Source organism: Seriola aureovittata, chromosome 13 (genome assembly GCF_021018895.1).
Source record: "Seriola aureovittata isolate HTS-2021-v1 ecotype China chromosome 13, ASM2101889v1, whole genome shotgun sequence".
NCBI classification, from domain to species: domain Eukaryota; kingdom Metazoa; phylum Chordata; class Actinopteri; order Carangiformes; family Carangidae; genus Seriola; species Seriola aureovittata.
The window spans coordinates 11,334,995-11,362,085 of record NC_079376.1 but is presented as its reverse complement, the minus strand read 5'-3'; the positions used below and the strand labels follow the sequence as shown (position 1 = coordinate 11,362,085).

The 27,091-nt window shown below is 41.8% G+C and overlaps 1 protein-coding gene across 6 annotated transcripts in view; it reads right to left on the bottom strand.

Moving 5' to 3' along the window:
- qkia (QKI, KH domain containing, RNA binding a) overlaps window positions 1-27,091 on the bottom strand; it is a 79,415-nt gene that overhangs the window by 33,333 nt on the left and 18,991 nt on the right. For all 6 annotated transcript variants that reach the window (XM_056393521.1, XM_056393524.1, XM_056393520.1 and 3 more), the window contains exons 2-3: window positions 20,301-20,443; window positions 7,043-7,159 (exon numbers count right to left, since the gene is read on the bottom strand). In XM_056393521.1, the coding sequence (XP_056249496.1) occupies window positions 7,043-7,159; window positions 20,301-20,443 (260 nt within the window). The remainder of the gene's footprint in view (window positions 1-7,042; window positions 7,160-20,300; window positions 20,444-27,091) is intronic.

The window sequence follows — 27,091 nt, the reverse complement described above, 5'->3', positions numbered from 1 at the left end:
ACTGCTCAATAGCCTTTCAACACAGTTACATGTGAAGCCGTTTCAAGATTTGAACTGGGGAGGCTGAGTTTTGGAAATGGTGCACAATGCGCACGTTTTTCAGGCGCTTTTAAGAAAAGCCCAGTCACAACTCACTCTTGTGAAAAGGTAAAATGGTATATGTAGATACAAATATGGAGTAGCTTCACATTTGTAGAAGTTTTTTTTATCCATATATATTTTTCTCCATTTAGCATAGCTCCTTTCCTCCCTCTTCTGGTTGCCCCGCTGATAGTAAATGCAGCGAAGACACACTGAGAACGCTCTAAAAGGCTTTTGAGGTTGTATCACATGTCACTGTGCAACCATGACAGCCAGCGGTTTTAAAGCTGACTTCCCCCTGAGGTGAGGAGTTGAGGTCTAGGTTTTCTGAAAAAGACACAACCTCGGATTCTCTGATGTATGACACCATATTAAATCATCAAAACAGGATTATTGTGTTACAATGTTAATATTTGACAAATTTCACAAAAACAAATCAGGAACGTCAAAACGAATGCAACTCTAAAATGTTTAAACATCAAATTTGTGATTTCGTTTTCCAAAGGAGGTCAGAGTTTCGAAGTCAACTGTGTCCCAGGTTTCTCCCCTCCTGCTGTTGGCGCAGGTTTGTGCAGACTGTTGATGAGCACTGTGTCGTTTACCTCGCCCATACAAACCACCTCAACTTCAGATCACTGCTCATTTTTGAGTAGTGAGCTACTGTGAGGGTGTCTAATTACAAACAATGCATTGCAGCGCTCTACGGGGGGTCTACCTGACATGATTTCAGTACACTCAACCAGCACCACAAAGTGAGAGGGAGCGTGCACGCACTCGTGCACACGCAGGGCTTAGAGCTTGAGCTGAGTGCCACCCACCTGCTTTCTACTCCACAGAGAGCTGTTGCCATGGCACTGCTCTTTTACAACAGACACACACACGCGCACGCACGCACGCACGCACGCACGCACGCACGCACGCACGCACGCACGCACGCACGCACGCACGCACGCACACACACACACACACACACACACACACACACACACACACACACACACACACACACACACACAAACAAGAAAGTTCAATATTCCACTCTCGTTTTCCCCTTTTCCACACAGGGCCTAGTTTCAGCTGTCAGGCCATTATTTCACCATGGCTGTTTGCTTATGGCCTATTAGGGGACATGGGGATTGGAAGGTGACTCAGCATTTTCTAGAGAGGACACAGAAAGACAGGCCACGAGGGCTGCCTCTGCATGCTGGTCACTGTATAATAACACATGGTAGACGCAGTACATACTGACAAGACTGTTGCTGAAGTTGAACCCAACAAGATTAGTCAATCACGTGTCTGTGTTCGCCCTGGCAGATTCTGATTTGGTTAGATTGTAGTCAAAGAGATCTGGGAAAAGAGGAATAACACACACGCACGCATGCACATGCACACACACACATCTCACACCAGCATGACTGCCTGTGAACAAGGTCAGTGTGTGCCCTCTGAGAGAAAGTGACAGTATGACAAACAGGGGGAAGGGTGGAGGGGGGAGGCAGGGTGGGAGGGTGACAAAAGAGACAGGAGGTGAGGCAAGTGCAAAAGGGAATACTGGGAAAGCCTTTGAAGATAATGTCCACGCTGGCCGACATCAAATGCCATGGCAATGACCACATACCAGGATAATCTGTTTTGGCAAAATATGTAGCATGAATAAATAGCACGGACACTGCATCTAGAGACGACATCTAAGAATAGGTTCAGAGGGATAAGATTGCGTGTTGGTTAGAACACCTGTTTGCCTGCTGGCTTTCACACCCCTCGGATTGAGACCAATAAACTTTAAGGCCTCAATTTTCAACATGGATGACACCACATACAAAAAAGTTACAAAAATATAGGACTCTTTTTCTGTTAGCTCTGCCCTCCCTTTTTTAGGTTGTACTTAAAAGAGTGGCAGTGCAACCTGGCTGTTTTCATGTTCACTTTTCTTTATGTTATTGATTCTGTTAGTGTCATTGTTTCGCCTGAGGGAAGTCACACTACAGGGTCAGGTATACCCCCGAAGCTGAAAGGGATTTATTGCAAGGGCACATAACAGGGTGCACATTTGCAGACACAGAGCTCTCAATCCTTGGTGTTGAGGCTGAAGGTCAGCCCTACTTAATATACCACACTGCTGCTTCAATAGGATTTTGGATTATGTGGCGCCACAATTTTGTCCTGGCTATGTTGCACTTTAACACTCATAAATTAAACTATTTGCACTGTTTCAACTCTCCCACTCTGAACAGTCCCTTCTTTTTCAATCAGACGTTCCCAACTGGGGTCAACGCAACTGAGGCTAAATGCCAGCAGACAAAACAGGTGCAGTAGGGAGCTGCAGGGGCATCGAAGGACAAGAGAGGACAAGCGCAACTGAAGAGGAAGAAGGATCAACGCTGATAAAGAAATATGAAATAATATGAATCAAAACTGAATTGATTTTCCAAGTAAGACAGAATAACTTAAATATGAATGCATTCACTGAGGAAAAGGCTGTTAAGAATTGAAATAACACACAACTTAATAAGACTTGATGATTTTAGTGAACTCTGATGATTGCATTGGGTTAGATTAGGCATATTTCAGTATGCCATCCTGAACAGGTCAGTTAAATGTCAGGATTTTTAGCTCTGTGTGGAAAAAGGAACCATACTACAGTATATCTCAACAGAAGTAATTAAATTAATTGTAGCACCAATAAACCTTACTGCTGTGGTTGCTACACCTCCTGCTATTTGCCATCCTCAATGTCCTGAACCATCGCATTTTCCTATTGCCCTCTCAAGCCATTTGCAGCCAATAAAATCTAGGCACCAAAAGTAGTACCTGGACATTTCTCTGCTTTTCTCATCAACGTAATAGCACCCTCTAAATTCTTAATAAAGAAGAAACAAGCTTTTAGTTGTGCTGTGTCAAGTAATTTGTCACAAAGAAATGAGAGAAAAAAAAAAAAGTCAGCTTAAACTTTAAACAAAACAAGCAGGCTTGCTGCAGTGCCAACAGGCCAATCAAGTTCAACATATTGACTGCCAATGTCACATATTAGTTCTTGAGCAATGAAAGGTGGGAGATGTGCTATGGCACTGTGTATTGGCTGTCAGAAGTTAAATATAGCCGGAGGTGGGGGCCTATACTGTTCTCTCAGTGACCGTGCTGATACCACAATTTTTTAGCTATTATGTGTTGGGGCAATCAGCAAAAAAACTAATCAAAGCAAATTTATTTGATATAGAGCATTTCTCAAAGTGCAAGTCTGAAAGGACATTTAGTGTGGCTCAAAGTAAAACAGCTGTCTATGGTGACATCTGTAATCTCACACTGTGTGAAGGCCAAAATAGAATTAGGGAATTGTTTTGCAAAAGCGAGGGAAATCCTTATTCTGTCTATGCAGTGGTCGATATAATGTGTCTGTAATTTAATTGCTGTTGTTCCTGCTGTTGTTTTGCATTAAGCATGACTGTAAAAGTGAAAACCGGGGAGACTCAAGCTGCCACATTAGATGAAAGTTTAAGTGGAATCAGGCTCCAGAAGGAGTTCCTCTTCCTTCCAACAGTTTAGACAATAATCATCAAAAAGGACATTATTCGCAAGCTTTGTCCCTTTGGGCAGCATCTGAAAACTGCTCAAGATTTAACAACAAAACAAGAAAAAAAATAACTCAACTACAAGAAACTGGGAGAGGGTTTAGTTTAGTGGTGTCATATACATCCATCCCATCTCTGTCAAAAAAATAAGGATGTCCATAAGTCTCCATCAGAGAAGTCACAGCAATGTACTTGTACTTACTCAGTCACTCTCACAGACACCTTACATTCAGTCTTGTTTGATCAGAGTGTGACGTGCAGTCTGGGGACAGGTTATTATCCTGCGTTAGTCTCTCCTGCCTCCTTTGATTTAAGTCGAACATCAAGTCCCACCCACACACATACACACACACACACACACGTGGGTTTAGTGATTTTACCATTTCCATGCTCATGATTATGAGTGTCATATCAATAAACAAAAAAAAAAAACATTTCTGCTAGATTCTCTCCATATTCTAAGATAAATAGCTCTATCTACTCTCTTAAATTCATATACCTTGTCAATTGAGCATAGACCTAAGTTAGTTTGTTTTCCTTAACATACAGTTCCTGTGACAGCACTACAGTCACTAAGACTGTTATGTGATGCTAATGGTAACTAATGACTGTTGTTTCATCTTAGTTAAAAACAACAATGTGTTAAAATTTTACAAGCAACTGCAGTAGTAGTAAATAGTCATTCAAATTTTAATATCATCAGTAAATCTAGAATAAGAAAAACCATCTATGGGGGAAATAATTTATGTGACCGAGTTTAACAAAGCAAAGGCTTGTTTTAACAGAATCAGTGGCAGCAGGCCTGAACAGCACATGCAGGCAGAATTAAATGACAAAAGCCAAAATAATTTGCACACAAAATATTATAAGGATACAATCAAAGGAAATCTGTAATGAAGGGAAAGTGTGGGCTGGATGTACAATGTAAGCTGTATTGTGTAAAACATTTTTTTTACAAAAACAATTAAAATCTCTGAGTCATTAAATACTTGGTATTAAAATAATTTGAAAGGGATGGAGTTAAAATGAAAGTGATCAATTATAAGAATTATACTTGGTGTTGTATGATCAAAGTGTGAAGAACCACATTTTTCTATTCACCTGCTTCTTTCCTCCTTATTTTCTACTTGATCTGCTTTTCTTCCCCTGCCATTGTTCTTTATTTTACTCTGCTTCTTTCTCTCTCCCTCTCTAGCACTGCGTAGCTCCAGTGAGCCGACTCCCCGTCAGGCAGTGCGGCCCAGGAGGGAGCAACCAGCTGAATTATTGAGAGCATAAAAACGCTGCCGCTAATGGATCCTGAATAAACACACTGGCTAAGCTGCTGCCGCGGCTTCCTCTGCTGCCACAGGGCATCAAGCTGAAAATACTGAGGTTGAGGATGCAGTGACTGGAGGCTACAGCTGTGGCTTTGTCTGCAACTGAGCCACAGTTATGACACACCCGCGCCATCCAAAATGTTTTGGGGTACAGCGAGCTATCCTGATAGTGATTCTTGGGATTTATTAACAGTGGAAACAGCAGAGGATGTAAAAAGTGTCTGTTTTTTTTTTTCACATAATCTTTTCCCCAGCATAACCCAACGTTACTGTAAATATCTAAACCACACACCAGAGGACTATAAGGTAAGGGACATGGTGAGAAAGGAAAACATAATTTTAATGGAGGACTTCAATAATTATTTAATTATATGGTTGTGTGTAGAAAATCAGTTTGGCTGCTTTAAAATGTTCCCATTAACTTCGTACCTTCAACAAAGCACTCATCTGTATTTTTGTATAAATGTTTAACTGTATTGGGCCTTTGTTGGTGTACTAATTGTGCAGGGCCTTTCACAGGTCCCGTCACTGCGCCACACAGCATAACAAACTGGCACATGTCATTAAGTTTTAAGATAGTAAGAGATTATGAAGGTAATCATAGATTCATGTAATGAGCTAAGAAGTTCTAAAGTGTGTGTGTGCGTGCATGCGGGTTTGTACATGCTTGAGCGTGTTCACTCCCATTTAACTACTTCTGGATCTAATTCCAAAGAAAGAACCATAGCAGAATGTCTTCATCTTGTTCTGTGATAATGAACATACTCCAAGGGAAATGAGAAGAGATAGAAATTAAAATACGAATGGAGGAGCCATAAAAAAGAAAGAGGGAAGAAAATGTTAGCCCTGCAGCAAACTGGAGCTTCTAAGATTATGACTCAGCTGAAAAGCTCTGTGCATCTCTGTGTGTGTGTGTGTGTGTGTGTGTGTGTGTGTGTGTGTGTGTGTGTGTGTGTGTGTGTGTGGAGAAGGTGATTCCCATACCAACAGGGATGAAATACACTTACATTTCTGACTTGTAATATAATGCATTGTAATATAGCACCACTGCCTAGCAAATGTGGGCAACTGGGAGGTTCAGACAAAGGGAAAAAATAAGATTAAAAAAATTCAACTCCAAAAGGTGTCACTCAATGAAGAAAAAATAAAAATAAAAACAGCCAAAGGCAGCCATAATAGCACGGCTAAAGCTCATGGGCAAAACACGCACAGATGCTTGAAATAAAAACTGTCAATTTGTCCTCAAAGAAAACTTCAGAGAACATCAACAAATCTAATCTGACACACTTTGGAACGCCTTGGGAAGCATGCAAGTTTTTTGTATTCAAAGTTCAGGTTTTCATTTTTCAATTATCTGCTTTAATCGTAATCGTATCGTGTATCAAAATTCAATATTTAGGCTGAAACATGAGTCAAACATGAGTCAACTCTGTAGGCTTAAAAGACTTACTACTGCGATACAGGACGACCAAAAGTAGTCTGACAGACTTTCATCAACATTACTGTGCAACACAGTCAGTCTGGACTTTCAAATGCTGTGGCTGGTTCAGGCCAAAACATTGTGCAAAAGTTTGTGCAAATACACATTTTCCTAGTAAAATAATGCAAATAGGTTTTTACCTAAGTTCACCCCTTGGGTTATGGGATATCTTGACACACAGCATTAGCCTTTTATGTCTCCAACCTCGGCTCAGCAGGTCCAGAAATAGAGGCAGCTCCCTGGCCTTGGCTGTCTCCTTACTACTGCTTTCTGTACTTTCCACTGCACAGCTTTGTGCAAACAGCCCTATCAAGTGTCAGAATGCAGCCACCAGGCATCAACTCAACGTGTGTCTGCCTCATGTTTCTACAGGGCTGGTGGGATGTTATTGCGTGACAGCAGTCCCACCAAGTTTCACATTATTGTGTAATATTTCTAGACAGATCCTTGTGGAGAGTGAAAGCTTTGGTGTATGTTGGTTTGGCAAAATAAATGTAGGTCTTTTTATTTGTGAGTGGAATCTACTGAGTAACATTGTTATCAAGAGATAAAACACATTAACACTGGGCACACTGCCATCCTGATGAACTTACCTTCTTCTTGTCTCTCATGGAGCTCTTGCCTCGCACCATGATTTTGCATCCTGTCTCTGCTTCCAACTGTTTGGCTGTGAGTCCCCGAGGGCCAAGGATTCTCCCCACAAAGTTATACTGCAGATACAGAGAGAGAAATAAACTGGTGAGCCTATGGCTGAAAGCAGAATCAGACCACAGTGGACAATGGCTTAATAAGCAATTAAAATCTACCGTCATTAACAAAGACTGAATTCAAATGGTCCGGTTCCATGTTGAACTGGACCATAGGCAGTATTTTGCGCACACACACACACACACACACACACACACACACACACACACACACACACACACACACACACACACACACACAACTTTCTGTGAACTTCCAAAGACTGCTGCCTCAACTACACACATCATGCCAATCTATGCCTTATTACATCATTTTATTTGGACGCAGTTGCACCTTTTCTCAGTTAACATGTACATCTGTGCTAAATGTTATGTGTATGCAGTGGGTACTTGTAGCTAATGGTTAATTTAGAGCTGTATGATGTACATGTGGAAAATTCGTTTTTACAATGTGCACAAAAAGATTTTTGTATTTTAAAAAGTAACACAGATGATGGCTGTCTATAAGAGCCGCCATGAGTCACGATAGTCCCGTAAACTGTGACGCGAATAATCACACCCTATTTAAGCTGCTCTACATTGCAGTTTATGAGACTGTCACAATACGGAATGGTAAGCGGACGGTGGCTATCTTGTAGCAAACCTAGAGATCACATCTACGAGAAGGACAAACTGAAAAAAGACTGATGTGATCTGTGCTCTGTGTTTGTTGAAGAGATATCATCTGTGGATATGAGATGTGAAGCTGTGCGGATTCTATTTTATTCAGTCAGTTCCTGCCAGGTAGCTAATGCTAGCTAGCAGCAGTCTGCAGATATCAGGCCGGTTCCTTATCAACACAAACGGTACAGATGAATTGGCGAGCAGACTTCGAGTTCGTGCCCGCTCTATGCCTTTTAGAGTGGATGTGCCGTACTTGGTGGAAGCACCTGCTACCAACAGTCCAAGCATAGCTGTATGGGATTGGATTTATTATTTAAAATATTCATAACTGTGATGGCGCAGGTTTAGATGCACAGATAGGGCTAAAAACATTGAGCCATATGTCATGTTTCTGTCATTTTGCATTAGCTCAGGAAAACAACTCCTTGGTCCAAGGTTTTGTAAATGGGAAATGTGTTTACATTTCAGCCTATAATGTGATCTATATGCAATTTTATATTCAAGGAAATAACAGAGTCTCTCACTTGTTGAATTTAGAAGCAAGTTTTCAGGATAAATTCTAAGAAACACTATACGCTGCACTGGTATGTATCCGATGAAACTGAAGAATCAAGAATCAAATATAGCGAGTTTCACAAATCACCTGCAACATAGCAATTTCAGCAACATGGTTTGCCTTTATTCTCCACACTTTGGCAATACTTAGCACTTGAGTTTATAAAATATTAACAAGGAAGAAGAGTGTTCAAATCATATATGGGCTTTCTAACGGATACATTTTAAAGTTTTTTTTCTGTCTGATGTGATATTAAGACATATATATCAGCACAGGCCACACTGGGGTTGGCTTACCCCTACTTCATCATCCACACTTGATGTCAAAATAGTCCTGAACAGAAAAAAGAAAAGTAACTACCCGGAATTAGTCTGGGTGGGAATGGTGGAGTGGAAACAAGGAGAAAATGGAGTGGAGAGGGTGTTAAAGGGGAGGCGAGTTGTGACGTGAGGTAGTTTGCTTGACACAATTTTCTTATCAAGGCCCCCTTTCACTGGTGAGTGGCTTGGGAGCTTTGTACCAAAAGGAAACGTATTCACCGACGTAATCCTCTCCACTTGAAACTGGCTTCCAACAGGATAAAGGGAAAATGTGTTGAAATAATCCAACACAATTTTCAGCCAAAATAAAAACATAAGGAAGGGAGGAGAGCTAGGGAGCACAGCGATGCATTAAGTGGTAAACAAATCACCCATGTTTAAATACTGTACACACTGGCTAATGGGGACCATGAAGGGTAAGAGATCTCTGACATTGTTAAAATGGGACATTTTCACTCAAGCTAAATTTCCAAACCTGAAATATTCAAATGGCACAGTGGAAAGCTTTCCATGACAATGAGAAGCACAACTGTTCGTCTCTTGAGCTGTTACAATGAGCCGTGACACCCCTGCATTAAATTCTTAAACATAGCCACATCTGCTTACGCACTCCACCGCACCAATGCCTCTGCAAAATTCAAAAGGCCATCAGAGAAGTCACATTTAATTACAGAGGGATTACAAATCTAAAGTGATGTTGGTGTAATTCCCCTAAACAATATAAACTAACCCTGGTGAGGACAGTCAAAAACTCCAGGCTGTTGTTTTCCTTGTCCCTGTCACTGGGCTTGCCTGCATGCATAGCCTGTCTGTCTCTGGCAGGAAAGACACACCCTGTGGCTGCAGAGAAGATGGAGTCCCTGCGGATGATCACAGCATGCAGCTACACAGGCTTGATGCGTGCGTTTCTTTGTCACAAGGCAACTGTCTGTTCGGTTATCTCTAATCGAGGAAACGGGTGCAGGGGCTATTTTGTGAGGGTGTGTGTGCCTACTGAAGGATGCAGGGGCACCTGTCCTTGGAGGTCAGCCACCAACGATGCATGCTGGCCTGCTTCTGAGTCGTACGTAATCACACCCACAAATATACACACACAGACAGAGCCTCAAGGAGCACAGGAGAGGGCTGTCTGTCTGCATCACAGCACCACTGCAGACAAGGGTGAACCCCAAGCTCTGGGCATTGTGCTGGTGCTGTGGCACTCCTATACAACACACATAAACACACAAACAGCCTCTAGCCTATTGCGCAGAGGCTATAGTGACAATGTCCAGTGTGTTGTTACACAGCTTCCCTGCTAGCAACTGCAGTGCCACATTTGAAAAAAATACTTGCTGTCATTTGGCATATAATTTTTTTTTTTTTTTTTTACACCTACAAGGTTTAAAAAGTTCCTATATTTATATGTAGGCTTCTCTGGAGGTAGGACATGTGACAGTTCCCAGCAGCTTAACAGGCTACAGGGGCAACAGGATCTTCCATCAGTCCAAATCCCATCAGATCTACAGGCCATGAATATATTAAAAGCCATACAGTAGATGTATTACAGAGCAAGCCCAAAATGTCAAAAAGTATGACTGATCTAAGGTGGTTGCTGGTTGAAAAATCCCAAAATGATACAGAAAGAACATTTAATATTTTACTCTCTGGCCTTCTCTCACCATGTTGCTAATACTTCTCTCTCTGTGACAGTGGAAGGTATTCTCTGTGGACATGAATATGCTGATGACAATTGCACTTGACAGCAAGCAAGGGCCTGATGGAGGAAAGCTGAGTGAAATAAAGAGAAAAAGGGTTAGAGAGATGATGACACAAGAGCAGAGGGGGGAAAAGTCACGAACATCTTGTTTTTCCAGTACTGGGTGAGTCTATGTGAACAAGAGGGGCCAACACTGCCACTAAACTCTCACAGTTTTCCCACTCTAGCTGCTTGGGGATAAAGGGTTAGAGCAGGCGGTTACATGTGTGTGGCTCAGGTTTTATAGCCCTCCCCCCATGGAGTAAGAGCTTCTGGGTAGAGGCTGGTGCACCAGTGTCAGATGTGTTTTAATGACAGAGGCATGCACACACATACGTGTGGGCAGAGGGCACAGAGTAGGCGCCGTGTCTGGCCAAGCAGTCACCACAAGTTTTATTCACACACATCACTCAAGGAAATTTTAATCGCTAACACACATCAAATGAACGCGCTTCAAGCCTCTCACCTCAGTCTCAATCAAGAAACGACACTGCCTCATCCTATTAAAACCATGCAGTTCAAAGTGCAACTCCACTGTAAATAAAAGTCAAGCCAAAATCATCAGAGTGATAGAATAAAGCGCTCTCTCCTCCCCAGCTTCCTGCTCTGTACTGAGGGTTAGGCATTCTTCTCATGGATGTTGATATGCTGTTAGAAAAGGTGCCCTCCATTTTAAGCCACTGGAATGTAGAGACAATGGGGAGCCAAGCGGGTGAGTTATCAGAAGGGTGCAGGGCCATTGAGCCTGCCAGGAACTCCACTCAGTACAGCCAGAGGAGTAGGATGGATACAGTGCCCTCATTGCCAAATACACTATCCTCTCTTCACCTCCTCTTGCTAAACTATCTAGCCTCCTCCACACCTACTATAAAAAGCTAGTTTTCATCCTCTATATTCCTGCTGTTACATCAACTCCACTTGCTCGCCAGACTGTGGTCTTTAAAAAAAGTCACGTCTGGGAACCACCATGGCTTTTTGGCTGAATTTCCGAGCTTTGCACCCTCCAGGAGCCCTTGAAGCAATCAATGCTGACAGGGAAACTCAAATTTAGCAGGCTTTTAACAATTAATGATTCAACACAAAATAAAATAAAAAAAAAGTAAAAATTATGATGATTATAATTAACAGTTCTATTTTCTCCATCACTGCCTGATTGCCCATGCCTAGTAACAGAGAGCAACAAGTCATTCTGGGGTTGAAAAAATGCAAAAAAAAGTATGCATATTTAACAGCTCTGTTTAATCAAACACTGTCAGCACCCACATTACATGCATAAACTGTGTTTTGCTGACTTGGAAACTCTCAGCAGTCTCTTTCTCTTTGTATCTTTGCTGTATTCTCCCATTCCTCCTGCTCATTCACAGCATTAGAAGATTGTCGGGACCTTTGGTGGACATACTCTTTTCGTCACTCAAGTTTTTTTTTAGTTTTTCAAACAAACACAGATTACAGAGAAACACGTACAGTACATACAAACATACATAGTTTGTGTGCAAACACAGAAAGACAGACCGACACACACACACACACACACACTTACACACAAAGCCCCCTTCAGGACAAGGGCTTACACTGACATTAAAGGGCCTTTGTTTAGCCCCAGTTATCGCTACTCCACAGGCGGGTTTTGTTGTGAGCATATCTACGTCTGTGACACTGTGTGTTTATGAGTGTGAGTGTGTGTGAAACCACAATACATGGGGTGAACTCTTGCAGACACCCTCGGCACCCAGAGCTGATTGTCGCATGGGTTTGTGTGCGTGTGCATTGTGGTTTGTTTTTTGTGTGAACAACTGAGAAACAACAGCAGTTCCACCAACAATGCTCAGAGAAGCAGAACAATTGTGCCTTTGACAGCGTTTGTTTGTGGTGGTGGGGAGACAGGAAATGAGATCATGCTCTCTGGCTGTGTGTGTGCGCAGGGCTTATCAAAGAGCGGGGCCAGGCCAGGAGGAGAATACCAATCACTTATTAGCCGGCCTTGCTGGGCTTATAGAAATGAGGAACAGTTCATTCAGTGCAATGTATCAAAGCAAGGTGGAGTCTGTGGTTACACCAGGCACGGCCATCTCTCTCCAGCTCACAGTCTTTACCCATCTCATCACTCCTCATCTCACTTGATTCTAACCCTCCCGTAATGTACGATTGTGAAACAGCTCATACCAAAGTAATGGCTAACCATTTATAACAGCAAAGCTCTCCCTTTCTTCATTCCTCAGATACCCTCTGTCTCATTTCATTTCAAGTTTGAGTATTTGGAGGCTTCACAGAGGGCACAAAGTTGAACACTGCTCTTGGCTGCCAAAAACACCTCCCCTCTCCTTCCACACTTCCTCCTTTCTGTATCCATTCATAGGTTCTGGAAACTGAGCATGCTTCCTTTTCCTCTTTCTCTTAGTACCAAGGATTTTGCTTTTCCTCTTCTGCATATCCATTATTCTCTAGTTGTGCATGGGTCTCTCACAGCGCAAATCAATGTTTTCTCTCTGACTAAGCGAACCTACCTAGCCACCAGCCTGCCTTTCATCACTCATTCATCTTTGGGTGGAAATATTCCACCATTCAATTAATCCGGCTGCATTTTGTGGCCTGATCCACACATGCCACACACACACGCACACACACGCTTCAGGTATCTTTTCCACACTGTGAAAGGACCAAATGGAGGGAATTTGGGGATGAGGAGCAGACAGGTGAATAACCTACAGCAGTTTGCATGCTTGATCTACAGGAGGGACAGAGGTGGTGAGGCTGGGATGATGAAGGGGTGAAAATTAGACTTAGATTCCAATGATGACATCTTCGCCTCAAAGCCCTATAGACTTCAAAGCTCTCTATTCAGCACATCCAGCATTTAGCGCCTAATCCATGGCTCCTTTGATAATTCTGTTTGGGTTTATTTTGGGGTTGCAGGCAGGGTGGAAATACAGAGAAGTGAAGACGAAGAGGTGGAAAGCGTAAAGATTGATGTCGGCTGAAAGTTTGGAAGACGTGATTGAGGGAAGCACTGGGCAAAGTTTGTGAACTTCTAGATAAGCAAACTGTAGAAAGAAAAAAATTAATGAGCAGGAAGATGCTAAATAGCATTCACTCTATCCCTCTGTGTTCACTTGAGCATTAGTTAATCATCATAAGTCAATAGAAGACTGCCCTTTGACAAAGCTGTGGAATAATGTTAGCCATGCTCTGCTACCTTATCCGCAAGCCTATCATAAAGAGAGGGAGGGAAACAGTATCTAATTTAGATTAGTCACATCTGGCCAATACTCAATCCTTTTAATAGAGCATTGTGTTAGTTCAGGCAGAGCACTGAAGTCGCACTTGCATCACCTGATCAGGCATCAGCTATTTCATTCAAGCTTCATCATCTTTCACTCAAAATCACCTGACTGGCTACCAGCTGACTAATAACATCCAATCATATTCAAACAGGTGTACAGGACAGTACAGAATATATAGTGTTGTCTTTAGGGGAAGACAGCTTCATATATAATCTAAAGTATTGAGCTTTTAGTATTGTTGACTATGTTAAGATCCAGTGTTGGTGTTTGTTTGCAACTATCTCTGAGTCCTGTAAATCATAGCTCAAGGGATTAGTTTTTGTTGTTTAACTATTTACAATAAATGGTCAATTCGTTGAGCAAGTGTCTTCTGTTGAAAAAAGGTCAGTTTTGGCATAGATTTCCATCCTGTGCATTGAATCTATGCATCATCTTTGATAGTATTTTGCAAGTTTATTGTCCTACTGTAAAATAACCTACTTCTATGTCTTTGTCACATCTTAATAGGAGGGATCCCTGCCAAAATTTTTTTATCAGAATTTGTTAAAAGAAAGAAAATATTAGCATTAGTACAGTACTGTATATCAGTCAGGGTTCTTTCTAAAACTAAAAAAAAACATTGATGTTGGTTGTGGTCTCAAAAAATCATGTATCACTGGAATCTAGTCTATGCACACAGATTCTGTATAAGCTGACACTATGTCCCCCCGGTGCAGCCTTTGATCCCTGTGAGGTAAACCTACTTCCTTTGTCCTTCATTCTCCATTTTCACTTCTCTGTGCCTCTCAGTTTAATGACTTCAGGGACAGACAGGCCAAAGTATCACAAGACGCCATCCGCGTACAGTATACAAGCACAATTTGCCAATATGCAAGCAACCACTGGCATTAGTGCAGTTATAAATACACATTTAACAGCTTACACTGTTGCCCTTCGTCATGTTAACTGACTACAACAAATAGTCCTCTCTGTTTAAATTATCATTGTAATTACCCTCCTCATCAAATAGCTAACTAGAAAACCATCCGTTCATCAAATTATCATCATCATGCATGGCTGGCTAGCTAGAGATATCAAAATCCTCCACTCTGCTGCTCTGTCAGTGAGGTGAGGTGAGGTGTGGGGCGCTACATTTCCAGGACTGGTAATGACTTAAGGGGGTCAGAAGGATATCAGGAGCTGGCATGATAAGTGATGACACCCTCATGGGAACCAGCTTAATGACTATCCCTGTGCAGGGAACTGGCAGGATGGCCGGGCAATTTTACTGCAATGAAAAAGAAAGGTCCAGGACAACTTGTCCGCTCAAACCACCAGAGCCTTTTCTTTGGTACTCTCAAATCTTTGTACCTTGCAGTGGAAGTGAAGTATCATGAGGCAATAAAGCAATTTTACCACCGTCTCTCACTAAAACCTGACAAGTACACACACAGACACACACACAGACACACACACAGACACACACACAGACACACACAGACACACACACACACACACACACACACACACACACACACACACACACACCTTTGTTTTACTATATTTGCAGGGAGCATCATTGACATTATGCATTCCCTAGACCCTTACCCTAACTTTAACCATCTCAACTCAATTCCTAACCCTTAAACCAAGTCTTGGCCTTCAAACAGCCATTTAAACTTGCAGGGTTCAGCATTTTGGTCCGGCCCCTCAAGCATAGTGGACTGCTGGTTAAGTTTTCGGACCCCACGAATACAGTATAACAAGCTCACACTTTCAACACAGCATACTGTGCCAAAAAAAATATTTTTGCACCATCACAGGAGAATTCACTGAAAGGCAAAGTAGATCGAATCCTAATTGTTAAGCTGAGGAGAACAAAACATGGAGAACAGCAACATACTCTTTGTTTTATTATGAAGTTTTACTGCGTGTGTTAGTAGTTTATTAATTCATGTATTTGAGCAAATAGTTAATATTATTTTATATTAGTTTTTATAATACCATATATTTTTTTATCTTATCCCTATCATATATTTTCACAGTTTTTTATTCAATGTTTTAATTACCTTGTTTTGTTTTGTTTTTTTTTTTAATTGAGCAAAGATCTCTTCTCTTCAAGAAGGGCACCGATTCAAGTTTAAAATTTATGAGACCATAGCAACATTTATTCTTGTAACAACAATACACTGATGACAACAAAAGACACCAATCTCCTGTCTCTGACAATGGAGAGCACAGAACCAATAATGATCAACCATTTCTTGGTGTTTTCAGCCGACAAGTCATTTGCAGTCTTCAACTGGATTCATTTACCTTCAAAATACCGACTAATAACCAAAAAATGAAGACTTGCAGGGGGATCAAACATCTGTTCCTCTGAGGAGTCCATCACTTAGGTAAACAACCTAAAGTACCATAACAACCCGCTAAACAAGAGGCAAACACTAATGCCACAGAAACACCAATAGCAGAGCTGTATTGCATAAATTACAGCCCTTCTCTTCACCCCCTTCAAGCTGGCAAGAAGAGTGTAGACAGTCCTGTTTACCAGTTGCACAACGGTTTGCAACTAACTGAGGGTCGTATTTCACAGAGTCAGCAAAGCAATGGTGGCGTTTGTGTGTGCATGCACATCTGGGCATTTAACAGTTGGCAAATGCAAATACGCAGGGAATAAAGTGGAGACGGAGACACACTTAAAAGACATGTTACACATCGTATCAGATGCCTGAAGGTCAACGGAAATGACATGCTGAGCTGTCTGTCAGACGCCTATCAATGTGTGTGAGCGTGTGCTCAGGAAAAAAGTGGAGCCACAGATAGCATTTAATTGAAGGTTGAAGTTATCAGATAGCCTGCGACTCAGCTGTCAGTCAAGATGCAGTCACCACGGTGACGCTTCACAGTGCTCTGCACCACTGACGACATCAGGAAATGGCTGACTTTGAAGAACGGTGAGGGAGTGGGTAGACAGACACACAGGGTGAAAGAGACACAGGCCTTTACACAAACACATTTACAGACAGATGTGGAGCACACAGGCAAGTACACACAGGCCACAAAAGGGACACACTTAAGGGAATTAGAGTAGAAGCATGCTGGCAAGGCAAGTTATTTTGGTAGAGTTGACATGCTGCACTGCATCCAGGCACCATGACAATCTGATTATCTACTGGTGAAACCAGAGCAGAGGAGTCGTAGGTGAGACAGAGAAAGCCCCATCGAGCGAGTGTGACCTCTGCCTTAGGATATGGTGGGAGTCTTGGTTTTAAATGAAAGCAAAAACTGAGAAGAAGGCAAGTGGATGGCAGGTATCCCAAAATGACAAGATGAGTGTGGAAAGAGGGAAGAGACAGGGAAATAGTATGAACGATGACAAATCTTCCATGGCAGGTGAGTTGATGCCAAGAACACAAAACAGAGACTTGGACCATCTCCCTCGGTTTTCTTGGGAGAACCTAAAATTGCGTCAGTGACACACACACACACACACACACGCATGCACACATATGCATATGTCTTTTCGGTGTGGGGAATCTGGGAAATCAGACGGAAATGTGAGTGGGGGAGAACTATTCCCCAGTCTAATAATCATCATTACAGTTTCCTCTCCTTTTAGCTATGGGTAGATCGGGGATAGGGAGTGACATTTTTCTTCCCTTACTTCATCATTTCTTTCCTCTCCCCCTTTTCACACTGATCCCACATCATCTCCCCTCTTACCCCACTACTAAAGGATTCCACTCTTTATCCTCCGTGAAAACATAAACTGGATCTTGACATACTGTAGCTCACTCTGTGTTTAAACAACAATTATCAAACTACAGAGCTCAAAAAAGATGAGCTCAGTTCTGGGTGGAAGTCACTTGAACACATAGTAACATTTTATCTGCTGTTTAAATAATGAATCCCTACATCTCATTCCCTCTCTACCCACCCCACTAGCTTACACTTGCAAAGAGAAGTGGGAGCAAAAGGAAAAAAGGGGAGTATGTAAAAGGGAATGTTATACAGGTGGAATTCAAATAGTAACCAGTTTAACAGTTTTTGCAGACATTGTTTTAACAGATATAATTTCTGGAAACAGGAGAGGTATGAGCAGAAAAAAATTCCATTTAGACCTGCTGCTGAATTCCCTTTGTTCCAATCATCTGGCATTTTCCTTTTTTCCTGCAGACTTAATGACTACACTTGGAAGGGGTGTGCGTGTATGTACCAAAATAGAGGGAAAAAATGTCCAAGTGAAATATGTGCCATTTTTGCGTCACCGTGGATGTTTATTTGCTTGTACTTGTACATCCTTGTGTTCATGTTAGTGTGTGTATAAATTTGTGTCTACTAAGGTCATCAGTGAGTCATCTCAGCCACCAGGGGGAAGCCTAATTAATTTAGTAGCTTTCCCGGCAGCTCGTAAACACAAAACTGAGTTACAGTCGTGCTCTATTCGGAGCAGCATAGCACATCCAGCAAAGGGAACACAGGGGTCATCCTAGGATGCCACACTTTCAATAGTGTGTGTGTGTGTGTGTGTGTGTGTGTGTGTGTGTGAGTGTGAGAGAGAGAGAGAGAGAAAGAGTATCATTCCATTAATATTCTTTTCAGCCACAGGTGGCACCCACTGTTTCACACATTTTCACAGCCCTCCTTCACTCTTCTATAAATCACATTCACCGATCAGGCACAACATTTAAACCAGTTACAGCTTTTAATGTGGTTGTGACTGATCAGTGAATCTTCAAGAAGCATGTTCTACAGAGAGGGATGATTTCAGCTACAGACCACAGTATCAGACATGCCCTTCAAAATAAAGTAATAAAGTAAAGCTAAAACATAAAAACAGTAATGTTGTGGACCAATGAAATTCTGAACAGACAACTGCAAATCACCTAACTGATTCATCACCCATACAGGGTCAGTCCAACCACATTTATACTTTCCTTTCAAAGTAGATGTTTATGTGTATTATTCTTGTTTTCTCATGATCTACACTATGTAAGGAAACATAATGAATGTATTCATAATGTCACAAAGGTATAGTGGCATAGGTTAAACTTAACTGAACTTAAACTTGTTTTATATGATATATTACACCAATCATGATTTTCTGTACAAACACCAAGGATAATAATAATTTTAATAATTATAATTAGTATAATAATTATAACATAAATAAAGCAATTAGCACACTAAAGAAGCACCAAGTGCAAATATGATTCTCACAGCTAATTAGGGAACCATTCAAGGACCTGAAGTCCTGTCACTAGAGATGAAAGGTGAAAGACTGGGATTTGGTTGGCTGATTTAGCTTGTGAGCTGAGAGGCTGGGTTTGGTCTGAGGGTCAGCTGGAACTCAGCTTATCCCATCCAGTCCCTGGTGCCCTTTATCAATTCTGTCAGGGGGAAAATGCAATCCACGCCTGGCTGGGCCCTGCCCTGCTCTACGGTGTCTCTTATCCTTTGTCACCTCCCTCCATTCATTTCCTCACTGCAAGCTGCTGGGATTACGAAGAGAAACGTTGCTCCACAAGACGTGATGCAACCATTCATGTGTGTGCCAGAGACTACCGCGGGGTCAGGATGGTGGCTGACTGACCGTGGTCAAAACCTTAAACACACACTACATGGCTCCACACATAGTACACACATACAAGCAAACACATCTGTCATTCCTCAGACAAGGCTTTTATTGACTGGCCTCTTCAGTTTTGCCACCATCCTCCTCGTCTCTACAACCAGTATGACAGCTCCACCATGTACTATTCTTTACCCAGCTGAGTGTGTGCATGTAAAAAAAAAAAAAAAAACCACTCAAACCGATACGAGTGTTAAGTCCAAAAGATTTCTATCTCTTTCAATTGAATATTTATGGAATGTGATTGTGATTTACCTTTCATGATGTTCCTCCTCTCATTCCCCTCCTTCTCAGCACTAATCTACCGCTGAGGTAGCTCATAAACACCTCAGCATGTCGGATTTTCCTGAGACCAGGACCGACTTACACTGCCATCTGATATAGCTTTAAAAGGTAGTTTATTAACAACTTGGCACACGTGCAATGAGTCCACCAACTTTTGCTTGACAAACTAAAAGTCAAGCTGGTCAGCAATTGTGTCTTTACCAACCATAAATGAAAAATAGGAGGGAAAAGGGAGAGTAAAGAAGACAGAGGTAAGAGTGGGGTGCATGAGGAAGGCACTACCGAGAGTAAAACTATGAAACTGAAAAAATGAAAAAGAGAAGCAATGGGTATATCCGCAGCGCTGGCAGATTGCTATTGGCAGGTGACCTGTAAATGAATGTGTGTTGTATGTGTGTGTGGGAGTGTATGTGTGGGAGTGGATGTCCACAAATATAAGAACTGTGGTTCTATTAGAGAGGCTCATTTAACTGCTGCTAAGACAACAAACATTCCTATAGACATACCATATGATCAATTTTATGTACCTCACAATTATTTGCTCTATTGTATTTTTCTTAAGACAAATTATTAGTCTGTCGGTTGCAGTGTAAATATTAGTCCTAAAACAATTAAGGCAAATGCACTGATATTATTGGTACAGTGGGGCAGCCGACACAGTGTGAGATGTGTAAACCAGCTACTTACATCAGGGTACTCTTTGACAGGCACAAACAGTTTTTCCTGCAGGTGGACGATGGGCCCCATAGGCTCAGGCAGCTCCAGCGGGTGTCTGTCCACAAGGCCATTCACTGTGTCACTGTACATGTCTTTACGCACTCTGTTGATCTCTGAAACACACAAAAATATGTACATTGCGGTAAGCAACTGAATAACTAAATTACAATTGCACTTTTTTTTTTAAATTTTGTATTTAATATATCACCGTCATATTGATTTTGACTTCTGGGCAAAGGCTTAATGTAGCATATAAATCTTTGCTTTAAAAAGAGTAAAGAAAAACAACAGAAATTTGTCAATTGTCTTGAATACTTTATGTATTTCATAGGAAAAGCAGCTGTTTAACCTGTTTTTGGAGAGTATGTCACAAAACCTTTATCGTCATTTTACACTCAGCTGTAAGTGTAAAAATATATGACAATTGAACAGGGATGCCTCCTAATACCTGCAGGAAATAGCCATTTTTTCAAAAATGAACTCCTCTGAATAAAAACAGTTTGAAAGTATGCAAGTTATTCTATATGACAGAAACAGAAGTTAAGCATTGCATTATTGAAGGGTTAAGGCCACCGTCTTTCCTTTCTGCCTGCTACTCCCCAGCGGCTGTTCTTTAATAGAGCAGCCTATGCGAACAGCTGTGAAGGTGGGGAGATGAGGCACAGAGAATTGCTCAGGCTCAGGTATATGCCTTCAGATCTGATCCCCCTGTCAGATAAAACTAATGGACCTCTCCCTCTCTCTCACCCCCCCCCCCAAAATTCACACACACCCCACTTTGACTTGTTCTGTAACACACAAATTCACACACCAAAAGGAAAGCTGTGCTCTGCCAGTTGAGAAAATGTCTTCATTCATCCTGTGTGTCTGTGTAATGTTCATGTTGAATGTGTCACAGTTGCATTAGGATTGACAGCTGTGGTTGTAACACCCGTTAATAAAGGACACACACTGGTCACACTTTCTAACTTCCCACGTTTTCCATCATCATATGAAACAGTCATGCCATTGCTAAACCAAAAAGCTAATCAGCAGTACAGGGTAGAAAAATCCCAATCAAAAAAGGAGGCATCTACAAAGACAAGTTTTTAAGTTTGAGGATGACAAAGTTGAAACAAAATCGTAGGCCTGGTGAGGCCTACCATTTCGTATCAAGGAATGATTTGTCTGGGGTGGGGTTGGGACAGCTGTTAGGCACTATTTCCATCTCTCTCTCTGACACTTTCAGGCAGTTGGGAGATCTATATTAAACTCAAGCAGGGGAACTTGACACTCAACTATAGATGCCCTTAGCAAAGCATGCTTGACCTCCAAGTCTTATCCTTACATTCATGCCAATATTAAAGGGGGGTCAAACTGACATAATACGATTTCAGTGAAGTTTTTGTCTTCGTTTTAAGGTAAAATATTTAAACATTTTTACAAATGACAAGACACTCGTGGACCTTAGCCATGAAATTACTTTGCAGGGATTTCCTGTTTAGGTGAAAATGTGTTTTCACTGGATACCATCGATGACAGCCTGAGGTGTGTTTGATGGGCTCACGGACACTGACAAGCATACACATCTGGCCTGCAGCTGTGTGGACAACACCAGGGGAACAAGCCAGGAGAGACTTGGCCCAGAGCGCCTCCTTCCCAAACCACATGACTTCACCACTCTGAAGTGCACATAGATACTCCCAGTCCTCCCTAAATATGAATTCATCCACATGGTATCTAGCCCGGTGGATAGATTACATCAGCCCTAACCGACACCAGCAGCTTCAGGCCACATTCAGGCTGTTTGTAGGAACAGAGGGGCTTGGCAGTGACACATCAAACAGGGAGGAGATCAGGACAGTCTAACACAGGGACTAACTGGAAAACACAACAGTTAATGGCAAATGAATGTGTGTTGTCTATCCAAAAGAACCCTCAAGTCCATAAAACTTAAACACGAAGGCCTGCTGGTTAAAGACAGTATTTTTTACCATGTTATAGTTTTAACGTCCAAAACTGTTGATATGCAGCCTGGTTATTTGTTGCTAGCTTCTCTTGTTGCTCTTCTCTCTTAAAAGGTATCCTGCAAAAATGGCAGCTACTAGCTGTAAATCTCAGTATCTTCTTTGCTTCGTCTATTTCTTAAAGCCAACATTTATAACAGAGAAGAGTGATTTAGCACACCACTGGTGGGCTAAGCATGTGTGTAGGAGCCATCAATGACGAGTAAAGAGGAGCCAGCATTCTGTAGGTTATATATAAATATATATGCAAAGTCTAATGTATCTTAGAGCATTAGTGCTTCAGATGACAAGAGAAAATAAAAAGAAGTGTGCACATGTGACAATGCAACCCAGCAACCACCAGCAGCAGCCCTCCTCCTTCTAATTCTATTTCCTCTTGCTGAAATGCCACATTAACATAAGGGGGCCGTGCTGGGCCATCAGTGGAGACGTGCAGCATTTGACAACCTCTAATTTAAGCGCGGCAAGTCTTTTCTGAAGCGCTGTGCTCACCTAAAAATTACCCCCTGCCTTGCACGACCGACAAAATCATTTGTCTAGCTGTCCACCCCAGCAGAAAAGGCTGATTTTGTAAGAGACACACAAGGGAGGGAGACTGAGGATCACTATCTTGGAAAGAAAAGACAAAAGAGGAAAAAAAAAAAAAATCAACTGTAAGAGAAGGGTAGGCTATCAAATGAGAACTTTTCTTCAACTCTGGCATTAGATGGCAAAAATCTGGATTACGGATGTGTTTAACAGCTATATGAGGAGTAGTAACAGATCCCCTCTTACTCCACTTCAGCCTTCTCTCAGCTCCGTGCCAGTGTGTCATCCACAATCTGACTTAGCAAACCACACACACACACACCCACACAGCACTTTCCTGTCGGATCCGTCTATGTATCTGTGGGGGGTGTGGGGGGGGGTGGCTTTATGCATGCATGCACACACACACACACACACACACACACACACACACACACACAGGAAGAGATAATAATATCTCTGTTTAGTTTTTTTACCGAGACATGTGTCAGGAAGAAACAAAAATCGACCTTGAGAGTAGTTGGAGGGCAAAGTGGAAGACAATGACAATGAGACAATGCCAGGGGAACGAGGAAGAATTATAACCACAGTGCTGAGCAAGCAGAGTGCAGTTGTAGTCCTCTTGACTCATGCTACTCTTTTCTGCCTCAGTGTAAGTTAAAACATGTTTCATTTCATCCCTCTCTCTCTTTTTTTTGTTTCTCTCAATTTCTGTCCTTTCTTCTTAAAGCTGCAGTGAAACAATAAAATGGCACAGGCTGTAGCTGCATATGCATCTGCCCTTTGTGAGTTCAATTGAAAAGAAGATTTTTCCTCATGTTCTCAGTGATCTTGGAAGTGCAGAGAGATGAACACATAAGGGACAGGATGCTTGAGGGGCGAATGTCAGGTAGAGGGGTTTGAGTGGCAGTGGACTGAGGAATATGGGAGAGGATGTGGCTGTAAGTTAAGAGAATAAAAGTGGGGCCTGGTGGGAGGATGTTGGATGTGAATGTTCATTCTTGACCTTGGGAAAAGGGGAAAAGGGGAAAAAAAAAAAAAAAAAAATCACTTCAAAAGGTAAAAGATAGCCACGATTAATAATTTAAGTTTCCAAGCACAACATTTGACTTAATCTTACGTTTAAAAAATTGATTTACTGGTAAGCAACATGAAATGTATAAGTATAATATACATTTTTCAAGCTTAAAAGCAGTATGCTCAAGAGAGAATCTGCACACTTTGCACTTTTGCTATCACTGCCATAATTGGTTCTTCAGTAGGCTTACTATTGCTGCCACACCAACCATTGCAAAACCATTACCCCTTGACAGAGCACAGTTGAACTATGCCTAGGCCAGAGATTCACATGCACAAGGAAGGAAAAGATAGACGGAACAGAGAAAAGAAATTCCATTAAGTCTATCCACTCATCTGAATGAGTGATATTTGACAGAGTCAGCCACCAGGAGCTCAGCACCATGGGATAGAGAAGCTTTTAATCTATTCACCCAGCCTGATGCCAAAAAACACTGACCATAGTGGCAGCACTGGCAGAAACAAGGGGAACGGTTCAGGAGTGGTTGAGATGAGGAGAGAAAGAGTAGAAGACGGAAAAATAACCAAATGAGGTAGGAATATTTTCTAATGTTGCAGCTCCTCTGATCTAACGTGATCTAATGAATGTAAACACAGCATGAGGACAAATTTGGGGGAATGGAGTGAAAAGGAAAGATCAAAGACGGAGCAAAGAGACAAGCCAGAGGGAGAGAGAAAGAAAGAGAGCAGAGTCAAATTAAAAAACAATGGAGAAGTCCAGAAGGAGATACTGTAATCAGGTTTAAGACTGGTGAAGATCATTCAGCTAGACCTGCTTCACTAGAGAATGGGAACAAGTCCATTAAGGCCCCAAAAATAGACCTGCTCCATAACTGCTTTGTCCTCACCCTGTAGCTCACAGCAAAACGTCCTCTGACCATGCAGAGCAAATCTGTTCATACACATTCTGTGAGCGCGAGAGAGCGAGCGAGCGAGAGAGAGCGAGAGAGAGAGAGAGAGAGAGAGAGAGAGAGAGAGAGAGAGAGAGAGAGAGAGAGAGAGCAAGAGCAAAAGAAATGTAATGGGTGAGTAATCAGTGTATGATCAGCTTTGCCTGAGGAAAGCAGCTTTAGATGCCTTGTGATGCCTGGTATTAGGCTGATAATATCTGGCACCTGAGACAGATTGAGTCTAACACCAATTAATCTTAAAGCCAAAATGATCAAATGTTCAACTCTGCAGAGAGACTGAATGAGTCTTTCCTGTTTAGGTTGATTTAAGATCAAAAACCTATAGAGTTAGGAATCATTCCATCTTTTCCTGCTTGCACATGGATGCAAGCTCAATTAATGATTTAAACAGGTGAAGAAATGGCTTGGAAGCTGAGGTAAATATAGGCACAAGAAATGTGGAGGTTGTGTCTAAAAAAACTACAGCAATCACAGATAGACCTAAATGTGCTGGTGCTGAGTGAAACAAGACTCAGACGAGGAACAAGCCTTTTCACTTTAAAGCTGTGCACTTTAGCAATCACAAAGCCTGGGTACCCGTTGCAAGCGAAAGGATTTGGGCGTTTAATGCATTCCTGCCCTTTATTCACAGCACAGACAACTTTATCCAAGACGACACTCCACTTCAACAGTTTAGGGGTTTGGCAGGCCAAGCATATGAAAGACGGAGGTTTCTTTTAAAGCAGAGAGCCGAAGTATAGTGTGCATTGGTGGGGGTGACCGAGCCATGAAAACGTATGCATTTCTGGGTCTTATCATCAACTCACAGCTGCCTCTCTCTCTCTCTCTCCCTCCTTCTTTGTGAAGGAAAAAAGAAGTTTCCTCATGCTTCTGTCTTATTTTTACTTCCTAATCTTTGATTTAACAGTAGGCCTGTAGTGCACAATCCTTTGATGTTCACGCACAAACTATTCTTGTGCTGTTAATGAGTATGCTGTACTATCAGCATAGCCAAAAACAGCACATGCATTTCAGTTCCTACTAGGAACATACCAGGTTTAGGTTTGATATATCTTGTTCTAAGAGTTTGCATTAGGGAACATGTGCCTCAGTGAAGATTAATGTTAACATCCTATAGCCAGAGGGTTTCTATTTCATTTGTCATTGTTTACAATTTGCAAGATTGTACGATAAATATAATGGATAGTAGGAGTGTGACAGTACATGTATTATCTTATTTTGGTTTTGTAGGCTCATGAACCAAGAAAATGATGGGGCATGGGCCATTATCGTTTCCCAGTAAATAATAGCGACACTGGACATGCAGGAGTCGATCAGACGACAACTGTGGATCACCATTGTTCAACCCAAGTAAGGTAATGTTATGTCTGTGGAAATGGCTACATCAAACGCACCAACTCATTTGCGACAGCATTATCCAACTGTGTCTATTACTTGCAGTAGTCTAAAACACACTGGGGTGCAGGTCGTTCTCCCCATGGCATCCAATCATCCTCTTTCCACAGATTCAGAGAGAGAAAGGGTAATAACGAATAGCGCAGGAGTGCATTGCTGTGGATATGTGACTACACTTGGTCGTTAGTAGTCCCGTCCTACCCCTGATAATGTTCCTCCAGTTTCACCTTGCCACTTGCACTTGTGTTTCCTTGCTGAACTATAGCGAAGGAATAGTCGCACAAATTTTGACTGAAAAAAACTTTGCAAGATACACATTAGATTTGACTAACTCTGCTTGCTGAAGCATCATATTAGCTTTGGCTGACCTTTTGGCACAGGATGGGATTTTAGCATTTTGGAACAGAATAGTAAGAAAGAAATTTGTCATCCATCTCTCTGCGAGTGATCACTTCAGAGAAGTACATCATTACAGAAACCAACAACTTTTTTAATGTAAATACGGCTTGAGAGTATTGTGAATCAGACTTGGAAAGTACAGTATTAACATGCATGTCACATTTTGAATTTACCATCAGGTCTTTGTTAATGGTCTCACAATGCATCTTAACTGTCAAATTCAAAATGGTACTGAGAAACACATTTCAGTTTTACTTTGCAGTGACTCATCCACATAGTTCCTGAACCCTGACATGATGTGGATATAAGTGCTGGCCCCACAGGCTGAGGGGTCTAAATGGCTCTAGACAGAAATGACGGTGCGGTTTGCTGGAAGCCAGAAGAGATTTATGTTGTGTGTCAGGGATTCTCCTAAGGCAGGCTGGTTAAAAAGCTCCAGCGTCAG